The sequence below is a fragment of the Etheostoma cragini genome, chromosome 12, assembly GCF_013103735.1.
Source record: "Etheostoma cragini isolate CJK2018 chromosome 12, CSU_Ecrag_1.0, whole genome shotgun sequence".
In the NCBI taxonomy this organism is placed as follows: domain Eukaryota; kingdom Metazoa; phylum Chordata; class Actinopteri; order Perciformes; family Percidae; genus Etheostoma; species Etheostoma cragini.
In genome coordinates, this window is record NC_048418.1 from 24,367,062 (window position 1) to 24,381,228 (window position 14,167).

Below are 14,167 nucleotides of genomic sequence, written 5' to 3' on the forward strand. Positions count from 1 at the left end.
TTAAATCTCACCAACAATGAGCTATCTGGAGTTACGATTTGTGTAGAAATGATCCCTTAAAATGAATGCAGTGAGTAGAGTCTCTGCTTACTAATCAATGATCAAGATTAAGTGTTTGATATCACAGGTGTGGCTATTCCAGATACTTTCTAAAAAGTAATTTGAATTGTCAATACTACAATACCCCGTGCAAAGATAACAATCTCTTACAGCGGAACATCTGTTGACACCCTCGGACCTTAAGTTATGAGTGTGTAAAGGGGTCAGAACCACAACGATGAGCTGCTGTGGGAGGAAATCTGTACTCTACTTTCCAGCCGTGTGCACGTCTGTGGGTGCAGGATGCTTATCTTGCAAGCGGCCTGTGTTGGTGGGCTTAAAGAGGACTTGAAACAGAGACGCATGCATCACATTTGTCTCAGCCGGACGAACGCAATGACAAGTCTCGCCTTTGTCTCGCTTCTCCTCGTAGCCGGGATGATGTCCACAGCCTCGGCTCAAGGTAAGAACCATGTCAGGATTTGTTAATTCGTGTAATGTTTCACATGTGATGTGTTATTTCATGATTGTGGGAAACGTGTTGTTGATGATGATGATGATAATGGACTGTGTCTTCATTCAAAGGTGGGATAGGCAGTTGTTGTCGACAAAACACAAACACTCAAATCCACCGAGACAACCTGAAGAGTTATTACAAACAGTACAAATCGTCGTGCCCTATTAATGCAGTGGTGTAAGTCATGCAATCTGTTTAACATTTAATTTTATGTGCATAATATCTCATAAAATGTCCTTTAATCTTTTGATACCAACATTTTAGTATGTATACTGTCATGCCTTGTACTTCCAAATTCACCATGATAATTTGGGATTTTCTTCAGTTGTCTTTCAGTTGCAACATGTTACTGAATGTGCATTTTCTGTGTTTTCCAATAGCTTTACCACGCTGAAAAACATTAGGATCTGCTCGAACCCGAAGACCATGTGGACCCAGACCAGCATGGCCTACCTGGACGGAAAAAACTGGCAAATCCAACATATTATCTCACAAAAACACCGTCGCTGACACAATAAGACAGCAATCCTGAAATTAATACTACCAATGCTATAGTACCCAATAACTCTCTTCTATTGTTTGAGTTCAACAGACCTTTGAATGTTTTTTGCAAAGTAATAATCTAATTTTAGTTAAGTGAAATGATACCTATTATATTTGCCTTTTTATGTATGGTTTTCACTGAAATGGTGTTTTTTTGATGAATGTAGATATGTTGATAATGGTTACATTCACTGTACAATAATTCTGAGTGACATAAGCTAATTAAAGCGTTCACAATGTGACGGCTACGTCTGGTTTTTGGTAAACTGCACAATCGATTACTGTGAGTGTGCGTATGGAGAAAAGCTACATTTGGTATCTCCGCATCTAGAGTCATCTCCTCTTTTCTCTTCTTATACCTTATCTTTACGTGCTTTATTGCCAAAATAAATCACCAAAACACCGAGATCGACCACGGTACTGTACTTTGATGTCCCATCTCTCGGAGAGTGGAAGACCGTAGAGATTCTTCAGTCAGAGAGGGTCCAAAAAACCCAGTCACGTAAAAGTATTCATACTTTTACAAAATTAAAAGTATGAATACCAGACTGTAAGAATACTTTTAAGATTCCTGCCTGCATTACTTCATTTTGTTAAGTCAGTACTATCAGCATTGAGGACTTAAAGTATCAAAAGTAAAAGTACCCAATGAAGAATAATACCCCCTGTTAGTGGTAGATTATTATATCTTACATTTATATTTAAGTAAGGATGATGCATCATTGTGTAACAAGCATGTTACTGTTGTGGTGGTGGAGCTAATTTAATATCTATAACATTACGTCATATTTTATAAAACCATACTTTTTTTAGTTTGTATTATCTGTTAAAAAGGTTGTGGAATAAAATGCACAACATCTTTTTCTAAAATATAGAGGAGGTAAAAGCGGTATGCAAGTACTTCATATGTGTACTTAGTACAGTATTTGAGTAAATGTACTCTAGTAGTGTAAATGTGATGTTCTACTACCACCCAGATGTCCTTTCAGTGGTCAGATTCTGAGTTAAATAGATAATAATGAGAAGAATAAAGTGTCGTGGTTTAGTTATTAATGGGTCTGTCTTGCTCTACGGTACATCATTTATGTACAGACATCTGATTATTTTACAAACAGAAGCCTGTGTGAAATACTAATATTAATTGTTGATTATGACTGCAACATTTTAAGAAGCTGTTGTATTTGAGTTGAGACGGTGTCTAATGAACTCCATGGGAATGTTTTTGTGTTTATTTTGCAATACAATGGGTTATTTCACCAACCCCAGTACATTAATGATGTATGATAAACTGTGTAATATAAGTATATATATACAGTATATAGTTACAGTGTTGTAACATATGGACTGCATAGCGCTTTTCTAGGCTCAACAAATACTAAAGGAACCATTCACACACATTCAAGTCATCACCAAGACCAAAGAGAATGAGACAAGATTTTTGACTTGGAAGGGTTAAGACCGAGTCAAGACCAGACCAGTGCGAGTCCCACACTGCGTGCCACAATAAAGACCAAGTCAAGACCAGACCAGTGCGAGTCCCACACTGCATGCCACAATAAAAACCATAGGCACACCTCAAATTGCTCTCAAAGATCCACATTCCCCTCCCAAAAACAAAGAAAACAAATTCATCTTTTGAAAGGCACTTGTGCTCTCGACCGGTCTTGAAATAAAATCCCGCGTCTGAGACAAGACCCGGCAAAAACGCAGTGGATTCCTAGACTAGATCTAGAACAAAACCCATCTTTGAACCAAGACGGATGGCGAGAACTACAACACTGATGTACATAAATCATTTTTTAAAGATGAAATATGTAACCATCTCATTTCATTACTGTGCAATAAATATTTATTTGTTGTTAATACTCAACTACTTTTTACACAATATGTGTATGAAAAGCTATTTTATATATGTACAGTATGTAGTTGCTCTCAGGACTCCTCCCCCTCCCTCTACTTTTACTCTGCACTACCTATACTTTATAATTTTATATTTTAAATTAGATCATGCTTTATTCATCCCACAGTAGGGAAATTCCCTTGTTACAGCAGCAGCGGTTTCCTACAGTAAAAGCAATAAAAAATGAATGAATGTAAAGGGGCGTCAAATAAAATTGTACATTCTCATATTTTATATTTTTTACATTTCGTGTCAACACTGGGAAGGAGTTTCTTCAATCTCATTGCACAGCTACTGCACTTGTGTATAATGACAATAAAGCTTTTCTTTTCTTTTCTATTTATATTTTAAAAAAAGATCAACATTATTGAAACCTGAGCTGTTCTTTAACTCAACCTTATGATGGCACTCTCCTGCAACATACTTAACGCCACTAAATAAAATGTCAAACCCAACTTTCTTTACTCAAAAGTCTACTCTGAACGCATTCTCAAGGCCACGGGTGAGTCACAGAATTCACAGTGTACTCAGTTCAGTCATTATCACCCATTCTGGTGGGGGCCATGTTCCAACTCCCCTGACTCTAGTGATGTGACATGGTGGGCTTCGGGATGGCCGTGAGGTGGAAACATGTTTCCATCATTTGGTGCCTCTAACACCTTTATCATAGAAAATGTATCAAGCAAGCTGTCTTTACTATGTGTAGGTGGAAAGAGAAAGTACAGTTTCAGCGTGCTACTGCTGGGGGAAGTTCGAGGGGCTGACAGTGGAGAGGGGTTGAGGTCAATGCAACGTTTGCTTCAACCACAATGCAACGGGTTTTCCCCAACCCTCGCCTGAATAAGTGGCTCACATTGTTACCTCGTGTACCAACGTGGAAGAAGTATTCAGATCCATTACTTGAGTAAAAGTACCGACGTGTAATAATTACTCTGTCACAAGTGAAATTCCTGCATTGAAAATGTTAGTATCAGGAAAATGTACTTAAAGAAGTAAATGTATTTCATGCAGACAAATCTAATTTTAGAAACTGGAAATGATCTGTCAATCGAGTAAGAGTTTAAGAGGCTAATCATTTCCGGCCTGTGTATTGTCAGGTAGTGTAATCAATAAGAAAACTTTGAATCTTAAGTTGCAACTAAAGTAACTAAAAGCTTCCAGATTACTAAAATGGAGTAAAAACTACAATATTTGCCTCTGAAATGTAGTGGAGTCAAAGTAGAAAGTGGTATGAGAAGAAAAGACTCAAGTAAACACACGTACCTCGAATTTGTACTTAAGTACAGTACTTGAGTTCATGTACATGGTTACATTTCACCAATGCATGTATGACTGAATTGTTGAGTGTATGAATGATATTCAATAGAACTTAAGCTGTGATTAAATATAAGTTCAGATAATGTATGATCTGGGTTGTTTGGTATGGGTATAACACTGCGGGGTTAAGGCTCTTGTTTGTCATTATTTGTCATCATTGTTGTGTGTGTCATTATATTGTCATTAATGTGTCATGTTTCTATGATTGTGATGATGTAAACTGAGACATACATTGATTTTGTAACCAGTCGTGTGTGCAAAGGATTTGCTGTAGTCACAACAGCTTTGGGATATTAATCATGCCTACACATGGGAATATTCATACGTGTGTGTGTGTGTGTGTGTGTGTGTGTGTGTGTACAGGTAGGTAAGAGGAAAATGAATGACAATATCATCCTCTACCCCAGTAAGTAAAGTTCTGTCAGATGTTGCATTGAGCTAAATAAAAAAAAATACAATGTGAGATTGCATTTTCCTCCTGATGGGTTAACCACAAAACACATCTCACTCCAGGACACACACACAAATACACACACACACACACACACACGCTCACAAGTCATGCCCCAAAAGCCGAAATTCTCAGGTGCACACAGATTTACAACACACACGCACACACATTTCAATCAGGAGAGACTACGTTGCAGATATGGAAATATTTGTTTGTAAGATACAACTGATACGTAAGCAAGTACATCAACTTTGGAGATTAGACCCTCGTAAAAAGATACAGTGTATGTAAATAAAAAATCAGAGGTTATCAGAGGTTTATGAAACCCAAATATATCTCCCCGATGGAGTCCAGCCACTGGTGGTTGCAGCTAAATACAAAAAGACAGAAGAAGACCAAGGACACCATGGCTGAGGATGGCGGGGGGTGGAAGGGAAGGAGGCAGGTCGCTAGAACATGAGTGCCTGCCTCTGATTGGTTAACACTAATGTGAAACAGCTGATAAGATAAGAATGTTAAGGAAGTCTTCCGGACAGAATTGTTACAGTTTTTTAGTATTGCTATGACTATTTTTCCAATACTTTTAACAACCTTCCTAAGCTCTTAACACAGTTAGCACAACGACTGTCTGTGTAGGCTACACAATTAACACATTTCTTGTTGCTTATACACAAAATGCACAAATTTAAAATGCCTGAACTTCTTTAACAAACAAGCTCAACCAAGACCAAAACAATGGATATTTAGTGAACAATTCCCAAATGCTTTCACACTGTATGTCAGAACAGAAACCGTCATGTTATAAACCTTACATATAGGCTAAAGTGAATGGAAACAGCTGTTCACAAATAAACATAAATATAACCCCTGAATTGTACAGTCAGAGCTACTAATCTCCATAAATCTTACAGGTGATTGCTTTCTTTTGCCACATGGGGGCAGCCCCACAAGCTGTAAACACTACATTGACATATGTAGTAACAGGTAAGCAAACACCTTAACAGATATGGAGGAACATTTGCATTCATTTGGACGTTGGATTTATTCATTTGCATGTTTCTGTCCGCTTGATAAATATAAGTTCAATTCAATTTATTTGTAGGATCAATTCATAACAAGAGTTATCTCGAGACAATTTACAGATAGAGCAGGTCTAGACCTCTCTATAATTTACAGATAGAGCAGGTCTAGACCTCTCTATAATTTACAGATAGAGCAGGTCTAGACCACTCTATAATTTACAGATAGAGCAGGTCTAGACCTCTCTATGATTTACAGATAGAGCAGGTCTAGACCACTCTATAATCTACAGATAGAGCAGGTCTGGTCCACTCTATAATTTACAGATAGAGCAGGTCTAGTCCACTCTATAATTTACAGATAGAGCAGGTCTAGTCCTCTCTATAATTTACAGATAGAGCAGGTCTAGACCACTCTATAAATTACAAGGACCCAACAGTTCTAGTTCCTTCTAGAGCAAGCAACAACAAGCGACAGTGGCGAGGAAAAACTCCTTTTAGGCGGAAACCTGGGACAGACCCAGGCTCTTGGTAGGTGGAGTCTGATGGTGCCGGTTGGGGGGGTGATGAAGAGTGGCAATAACAGTCACAGTAAAACAAATAATAGTTTGTAGTAGTTCATGGCATAGCAGGGCAATGTGAGGCATTACAAGGCACAGCAGGGCGTAGCAGGGCACCGGGAAGCCCAGCAGGATGTAGCGGGGCATTGCAGGACGTGGAGCAGGACCACGGCGACAGTTGCAAACAGGATTTTGGACCCTCCCTAATCCAAGTAGACATGCTGGGGGGAAAAGAACATGAGGACTCCAGGAAATGACTCCCCAGAGCTGGGTTAGTAACAAGCATTTCTGGGACATGGATGCACACAAGTCCACTATCCACTGTGGTTTTAGCTGTTGTATACATTTGTGTGTGTGTGTGTGTGTGTGTGTGTGTGTGTGTGTGTGTGTGTGTGTGTGTGTGTATGGTTGACAGTTCTGTCACACATGTTCACTGTTGCATGACTTTTTCTAAGGCTTTTGTCACATTGTGTTTATTTTTCGTAGAAAAGAGTTTAGTTCTCGCTAATACCCTTCTGCTGAAATAGGCGACCACAGACACACACTCATACGGACACACGCACATCTGAGCGTTCAGGATGTGGCGCTTGTGGTGGCTTGACAACCCCACAGTTTCAAATAAAACACACACCCTGACAAAGAAAGGCAATAATATCACAAATTTCAAACACATACTAAGGCCTCATTATAAGACACCAGGCACAAGCTGTTCCACTTTCAAATGTTTTAATAGTTTGCAGCACCGAATTTGATTTCTTTTGGCTGAAAAGTGATAGAAAAGAAAAATGATGATGTAAACATGGTATATTTACTGCATATAAGCTTGTATTTTGCAGATAACTGAAGATGCTATTACTTAGTTTTAGGTTGGAGTCCATCAGAGTAAGAGTAAAAAGTGATAGAATTTGCTATAAAATGTATGAATCTTATGTATTAAAGTAGTTTATTTCTATTAGCACAACTGCTAACCAAATTCAGTGTTTCCTCTTTGTGGTATCTGTGATGTTTTGTCTGCGTCACAGTAGGTTGGAAATATGTTGTGATCTGTGGGTATTACATAAAGATTCTCAATTTAATGGGCTCAATATATAATACATATAAACATGCATGGTACATTTGATAAATATGTTTTGTAAAATGACTTGCAATCCAATGGGGATGTGCCAGATGTTTTGCATGCCATTTAACAGTGTGTAGCTGTTTATATATCTGAATATGAAATGACCTACATTATCACAACAATGTGCTCCCATTGTGTGGCTTGATATAGCACCAAACAAGACAAATGTAGCTCAGTGTCAATTCTTTCAGGAAGACCTAACTATTAATTGATGCACTCCGAAATCAATACAGCTGTTGGAGGCGGTCACCTTCCTGCTTAACCAATCAGGATCATGCACAAATGGCAAGGGCCAATCACAGAGTCACAACCCTGCTTTAAATAATCCTTTCTCCCTTTGCTATCAGCTGTGGTTGCAGGCAAAGAGTGCCATCCTCCACCTCCCCTTCCACCTCCAGTCCTCTACTCCAGCTCCACCCCCCTTCCATCTCCAGTCCTCTAATCCAGCTGACTGGTCCAGAGCCTCCTTTGGTCTGGTCTTCGGGCTCCTTTGTCGCCACCACCGGTGTCTAGATTCCATCTGGGGGTCTGATGGTTCTCTACTCCTATATATAGATATACAAAAGATTTGCCAAATACTTTGTACATTTTATTTGAGCTTTACAATAAACCTCATTTGCATACCTGCAAACATGTCTCTCCTGATTGGAAATACAGTCAGGACTTCAGTGATCAATAGGACCTGTACACATCCTAAGTTACAGTAAGACAGCCAGGGAACTCATTGCAGACCCCTGACCCCAGGACAGGTTTTGACAAAGTGCTAGTCCCTATCTCCACAATGCTGTGAAATAAGGTCTACATTCTAGGATAGGGGTAAAAAACGCTCTTGGATTTCTTAAAACCAGTCACAGTGGGCGTGGGCTTCGCTGAGCTGCGGACGCAGCGACGGTGACTCTGCAAAACAGTCTCACGAAGGAACTTGTTTTGGATTGCACTGCGCAAAAAAACTTGACACATACAATATGCTATTTAAAATAGTTGTACATTTCGTCCGTAGTAAATCCCCATTAATGGGGCCCAAAACATCCCAGTTAAAGAGTAAATGCTAAAAACATATTATTTATGATCTTGCTATTTTCAGCGTCTCAAAGTTTTTTGAATGCGAACAGACTTTCAGAACATCGACAGACAGAGAGCAGGAGGTGAATGGCGAATGTCAGGTAATTATGAAAACTTACTACTTATATCATAGTGCAAGGAATACAGCATGTTTATATGTGCATAACCATCATGGGAATGATTAGGGTCTGGACCACAATAGATGCAATCTCTAGACACTGTGAGAGTGTCTGTCTAGCTGATGTTGCTGTATCTATGCTCTTCATGTGCATCTAGATCTGGAACTAGATTTCTCTGTTTAGCTTTCTATTGCCTGCTGGTTTCCTTCCTGTACATGTGTTATTTGCCCTGTGTGTAGACACCAGAGCTGTAAATGTCATCAAACACATCAATTCTTATTATATAATACAAAAACACCAAATCTGCTCAAGAAGACTTTATTGGCAATTGAAAAATGATGCTCTTTTGATAGAGGCACACACATTATTCCAACAAGATATGATCAACATGTATTTAAATATGCATTGAATATCTGCTAGATACAATAATATATAAATGGCTCTTTTCGTTTCAGGTTTGTTTGCTATTCTTGCAATATAGCTGGACCTGATATAAAGAGTTATTTTTGCTAACTGTGGTAACTTTGATTTGTCTTTCTCACACGGTTTCTTTGCCCCCTCCCCCGTTAGCGTTCCTTCTCTGGTGCATGTGTTGCAGTAGTAGAAACTGCTGGTGTGATGCTGCTTGAGCCTTTAATCCCTCCCATCTTCTGCAACGCTTTTATTTCTTTCTCCTTGTCCACCTTCCGAATGGCTTTTAGTGCCCAGTCACTGTCAGGGTCGGAGCAAATCCTCTTTCCACGCTTTGTCTGAAACCTGCAAATCATTGTGAACTGTTCATTGGGTTGTAATGCTATTTTACTTCTTTTACTTCTTTACTTCTTAAACTTCTGCAGGACCACTTACACTACGGCCGTGATTGGACAGAGGCCTTTAGACTGATTGGTGTAACCCACAATTCGATCAAGTGAGACTTCAGTGTTAGACCTCCAGTAACAACAGCCGGCCATCGGTCCAATGCCTAAACCAGACAGACATAGAGAAAGAAACATTAAGTTCCCCTAATTTCACCCTGCCAAACACTCAGACCTTCCACTCAATCAAACAGCCTGGACGTCTTGCAGTACTCACTTGCATGGACCATGCTCATCCATGTGGTGAAGCAGAGAAGAGAGGCTATCACCGGGCTGACTCTCATCTTCTGGCTTTGTCCTTCAGTTGTGGAGTGCAGTATCTCTCAGCACAGACAGACAGATACTATCGGAATCCCTCATACACAATAACCCTGCTGCTTGCTTGAGTAGTATTCAAAGCAATGAGTCAAGACAGTCTTCCTCACACAGCAGGAGTATATGTCTTTCTCATTTTCTCTCAGTCTATCTGATCATTCAAGTTTTGATTTGGGCTCTTAAGAAACGCAAGCCTCTTCCGCCTCTCCCCCATCATCACACCCCTAACCCGTCACCATGGAGGATAGTCGCTGTGGCCGCACAGTGGGGAGAGGAAAGAATGAAAAAAGCCTAAGGTGAGAAATAGTTCACTTACCACAGTGCGACAAGTACACAACTGTAGCATAACTCAAAAGCACAAACTGTCATAGATACAGCGTACATGTACACAAACACACAGAAAGTCATCACTTTCCTTTACACTCACTTTGCAAGCCACAAGCTGCCCCTACTTTAAGAGTGACTGATAGTATGAGAGGGTTGAGAGGAACGTTGAAATAATGTATTATTGTTTATTAATGTCAGGTTAGGTCTAGGTACATTTTTTGCAGTTAAGATGAATAATACGCACATGCTATATTTCTATCAGAAATTCTTGTACCAGTACCAATACTTATATTGTCATAAATACAAATCTAATATGAAATTTGTTACTGTAACCCCCCTATCCCCAGCCCCCTTTACACACACTTCCAAGAAAGTGAATGCGGGAGACAGGAGAAGACGCTACAGCTGTCTTACACAAATCTGGTCTTGTTCTTGACTCGGTTTCAAACCTTCAAATTCTCGGTCCCAAAACACTCTGGACTTGGTGATGACTTGATCTCTGGACTACAACACTGGACGCTCACACCAAGCTAGTCGCTTAATACCCCCAGACCTAGTCCCCCCAGACCCTGAGGGATGCGGACGCCAATGAATAGATCATGAGATTTGATTTTTTTTAACAGCAGGTAAACCGAGCAGTGATAAACAGGCTGGTGGGAGAATACACAGTAGAGGAAATGTGGCCTGTTTGGACATTAGAATCACCAGTATATTTTGCAAGCTACCTGCTATATGTCTTGTGTGTGTACTCATTATAATAAGGATGTGTGATCAGGGCATATATGAGCTTTAACTTCATACTGTTACTTGGCAAGTAAGTTATGGTGCATCTCATCATATGTCCTGTGGGTGTACTTTGTGGGTTTGACTGAGATTCTCAATTTCATAATGCTCAAAAAACATATATATATATATAGTACTGAGCAAAAGTCTTAGGCAGGTCTGAAAAAGGTTGTAAACTAAGAATGCTTTCAAAAATATTGTTTCTTTTAGCAATTTACAAAATGCAAAGTGAGCAAACAAAAGAAAAATCTAAATCACATTTATATTTGGTGTTACTACCCCTTGCCTTCGAACCAGCATCAATTCTCATAGGTACACTTGCAAAAAGTCGGGCGACGTTGAGGATCGTAGACGCAGTGGTCGGCCAAGGAGGCTTGAAAAACACATCAAGCTTAATTCTCTTTGAAAAAAAAGCCAGACCTCTGACATGGAAACAAGGCCAAGCGACTCAACTATGCACGAAAACATAGGAACTGGGGTGCAGAAAAAGGGCAGCAGGCGCTCTGGACTGATGAGTCCAACATTTGAAACATCTGGCTGTAGCAGAAGGTTGAAGGGCTGGAGAGAGCTACAATAACGAGTCTGCAAGCGACAGAGAAGCATGGTGGAGGTTCCTTGCAAGTTTGTCGCTGCATTTCTGCAGATGGAGTTGGAGATTTGGTGAGGATTAATGGGGTCCCCATTGCTGAGAAAAACAGGCAGATACTTATCCATCATGCACACCTAGGTCATTAAGAACTATCTTCAGTGGAAAGAAGAACAAGAAGTCCTGGAAGTGATGGCATGGCCCCCACAGAGCCAGGATCTCGACATCATTGAGTGTGTCTGGGATAACATGAAGAGACCACACCCACAGAAGATCTGGGTTTAGTTCTACCTACCAGCCGAGTTCCTTCAAAAAACGGGTGCAAGTCCACCGAGAAGGATTGATGCTGTCTTGAAGTCGAAGGGTGGCCCTTTATTTTTTTAAATTCAAAAACCATAACCATTTGCAACCAGTTACAAACAATACGCTGGGACAAAGGAACGGGTCCCGGGGACAAACAACACAGTGAGGGAAGACAAGAGGGAGGGAGACAAAGCAACACATGCAGACACAGACACAAGACAAGGGACCAATCACCAAGTCAGAGGTCCGGGCCCCAGCACTGTCACTCCAAATATGGATTTGATTTAGATTCCTCTTCTGTTCATTCACTGCATTTTGTTAATTGATGAAAATGAACACTTCCATTTTTGAAAGCGTTCTTTGCTTACAGCATTTTTTCCTACCTGCCAAAAACTTTTGCATAGTACTACGTGTGTATATTTATATGTATATGTTCTGTTATAATTCTTTGTAGTAGATAACAGCTGGATATATGCTGTCTAGATGTGTTATGCTGAATGCTGGGCTCCTTCCTGTACATGAGGTAATTGCACTGTGAAAACCTAATGGCAGCTACTGAGAAAAGGTCTTATATGTGTCATCATAGTAAAACATACCAATTCTGTTTCACATAATGTTTCGTTTATAGAAAAAAAAAAACCAAATCTGCTTAAGAAGACTTTATTGCAACTGACTGGAAAAGGTAGAAAATTAGGCTCTTTTGAAAGACATATACACTTTTATGACAACAAGGTATAATAAAACATATATGTAATATATAAATAGTTATTGGATATTTAATAGATGTAGAAAAAGCTGCTTTTATTTCAGGTAGGTTTACTGTTCATACAATATACTGTGACTGTGGTAGCTTTGAATGGTCTCGTGGTTCTTCACATGCATTTTTTCTGCACCGTCTTCCCACGCCTGGACTTCTTCTTCTGGCGTCTCTTCGTATTTCTGGATCCCTTCCGTCGGGCTTTTTTTGGGGCATTGGACACTGCCGGTGGGAGGATGCTTGTTGATTCTTCATTCAGTCCTTTCTCTTGCAATGCTTTTGTTTCTTTCTCCTTGTCCACCTTCCGAATGGCTTTTACTGCCCAGTCACTGTCAGGGTCGGAGCAAATCCTCCTTCCAAGTTTTGTCTTGAACCTGCAATTGATTGTAATCTGTTAACGGTATGTTAATGGATCTTCATCCAAGTTAAAACCACAACAGGTTTTCTCACTTTTCTTTAATCGAGCCATGCAGATAGTTTGAAATATATTTAAGCTCAGTGAACTGTGCCCCTGTTACTTTAAATAATCCACCGTGCTGGCTGTGAACTGTTTTCAAATGAACTATTTGCGTGAAATGTGATGTTTTCTTTGTGAACCCACACTTAAAAAGTAAACAGGAGTACATGTACATATTTGCATCATTTTATACAATGTGAATTTGTAGGACTACTTACACTACGGCTGTGATTGGACAGAGGCCTTCAGACTGACTGGTGTAATCCACAATTTTTTCAAGTGGGACCCGAGTGTTAGACCTCCTGTAACAACAGCCGGCCATCGGTCCAATGCCTAAACCAGACAGGCATAGAGAAAGAAACATTAAGTTCCCCTAATTTCACCCTGCCAAACACTCAGACCTTCCACTCAATCAAACAGCCTGGACGTCTTGCAGTACTCACTTGCATGGACCATGCTCATCCATGTGGTGAAGCAGAGAAGAGAGGCTATCACCGGGCTGTATCTCATCTTCTGGCTTTGTCCTTCAGTTGTGGAGTGCAGTATCTCTCAGCACAGACTTATACTATCTGAATCCCTCATACACAATAACCCTGCTGCTTGCTTGAGTAGTATTCAAAGCAATGAGTAAAGACAGTCTTCCTCACACAGCAGGAGTGGCGTCCACTGTTGTGTCTTTCACGGTGAGCGGACTTCTCTCTGTCTTGAGTCAGTTTGGATTTTGGCTCTTATAAAAACGAGAGCCCCTTCCGCCTCTCCCCCATCATCACACCCCCAACCCGTCACCATGGTACACGGTCGCTGTAGCCACACGGTGGGGAGAGGAAAGAATGAGTTCACCTCTAACAAGCCAAAGATGGGAAACAGACCTTATACCACAGTCCTACCCACAACGCAACAAGTACACAACTGTAGCATCACTCAAAAGTACAAACCTTAATACACTCATCACTTTCCTTTGCACTCACTCAGAAAGCCACAAGCTGCCTCCGCTTTAAGAGTCACTGACAGAACGAGGGTTGGTGTTTTGAAATTAATAATGTGATTAATCAGATAAAATGATACTTCAATGATTAATTCCTATTAGAAAAGCTTTTATCAGGTTAAACTCAAAAAAACTAGCTATGACAAAAAACAC

General features: G+C 40.1%; 3 protein-coding genes across 3 annotated transcripts; 1 reads left to right on the forward strand and 2 right to left on the reverse strand.

The window, feature by feature from the left end:
* Positions 1-263: 263 nt before the first annotated feature.
* Positions 264-1,115, forward strand: LOC117954378 (C-C motif chemokine 2-like). Its single transcript, XM_034888133.1, has 3 exons — positions 264-502; positions 625-733; positions 937-1,115. Exons 1-3 carry the CDS (start codon positions 343-345, stop codon positions 1,064-1,066), a joined length of 399 nt encoding a protein of 132 aa, XP_034744024.1. The 5' UTR covers positions 264-342; the 3' UTR covers positions 1,067-1,115.
* A 7,980-nt stretch (positions 1,116-9,095) lies between these two features.
* LOC117954816 (monocyte chemotactic protein 1B-like) lies at positions 9,096-13,666 on the reverse strand. Its single transcript, XM_034888827.1, has 4 exons — positions 13,576-13,666; positions 9,719-9,821; positions 9,494-9,608; positions 9,096-9,403 (listed from the first exon to the last, which is right to left on the reverse strand). Exons 2-4 carry the CDS (start codon positions 9,783-9,785, stop codon positions 9,214-9,216), a joined length of 372 nt encoding a protein of 123 aa, XP_034744718.1. The 5' UTR covers positions 9,786-9,821; positions 13,576-13,666; the 3' UTR covers positions 9,096-9,213.
* LOC117954815 (eotaxin-like) lies at positions 12,463-13,754 on the reverse strand. Its single transcript, XM_034888826.1, has 4 exons — positions 13,660-13,754; positions 13,473-13,625; positions 13,248-13,362; positions 12,463-12,946 (listed from the first exon to the last, which is right to left on the reverse strand). The coding sequence occupies exons 2-4, from the start codon at positions 13,537-13,539 to the stop codon at positions 12,688-12,690; spliced, it is 441 nt and encodes a 146-aa protein (XP_034744717.1). The 5' UTR covers positions 13,540-13,625; positions 13,660-13,754; the 3' UTR covers positions 12,463-12,687.
* Positions 13,755-14,167: the final 413 nt, after the last annotated feature.

Excerpts from the sequence above, each read along its gene's own strand:
- LOC117954815 (XM_034888826.1), bottom strand. The coding sequence starts at position 13,539 with ATGAGATACAGCCCGGTGATAGCCTCTCTTCTCTGCTTCACCACATGG. Across the intron at positions 13,363-13,472 it reads GATGAGCATGGTCCATGCAA|GCATTGGACCGATGGCCGGC; the intron begins GTGAGTACTGCA and ends TGTCTGGTTTAG. Across the intron at positions 12,947-13,247 it reads TGTCCAATCACAGCCGTAGT|GTTCAAGACAAAACTTGGAA; the intron begins GTAAGTAGTCCT and ends AATCAATTGCAG.
- LOC117954378 (XM_034888133.1), top strand. The coding sequence starts at position 343 with ATGCTTATCTTGCAAGCGGCCTGTGTTGGTGGGCTTAAAGAGGACTTG. Across the intron at positions 503-624 it reads GTCCACAGCCTCGGCTCAAG|GTGGGATAGGCAGTTGTTGT; the intron begins GTAAGAACCATG and ends CTTCATTCAAAG. Across the intron at positions 734-936 it reads TGCCCTATTAATGCAGTGGT|CTTTACCACGCTGAAAAACA; the intron begins GTAAGTCATGCA and ends GTTTTCCAATAG.
- LOC117954816 (XM_034888827.1), bottom strand. The coding sequence starts at position 9,785 with ATGAGAGTCAGCCCGGTGATAGCCTCTCTTCTCTGCTTCACCACATGG. Across the intron at positions 9,609-9,718 it reads GATGAGCATGGTCCATGCAA|GCATTGGACCGATGGCCGGC; the intron begins GTGAGTACTGCA and ends TGTCTGGTTTAG. Across the intron at positions 9,404-9,493 it reads TGTCCAATCACGGCCGTAGT|GTTTCAGACAAAGCGTGGAA; the intron begins GTAAGTGGTCCT and ends AATGATTTGCAG.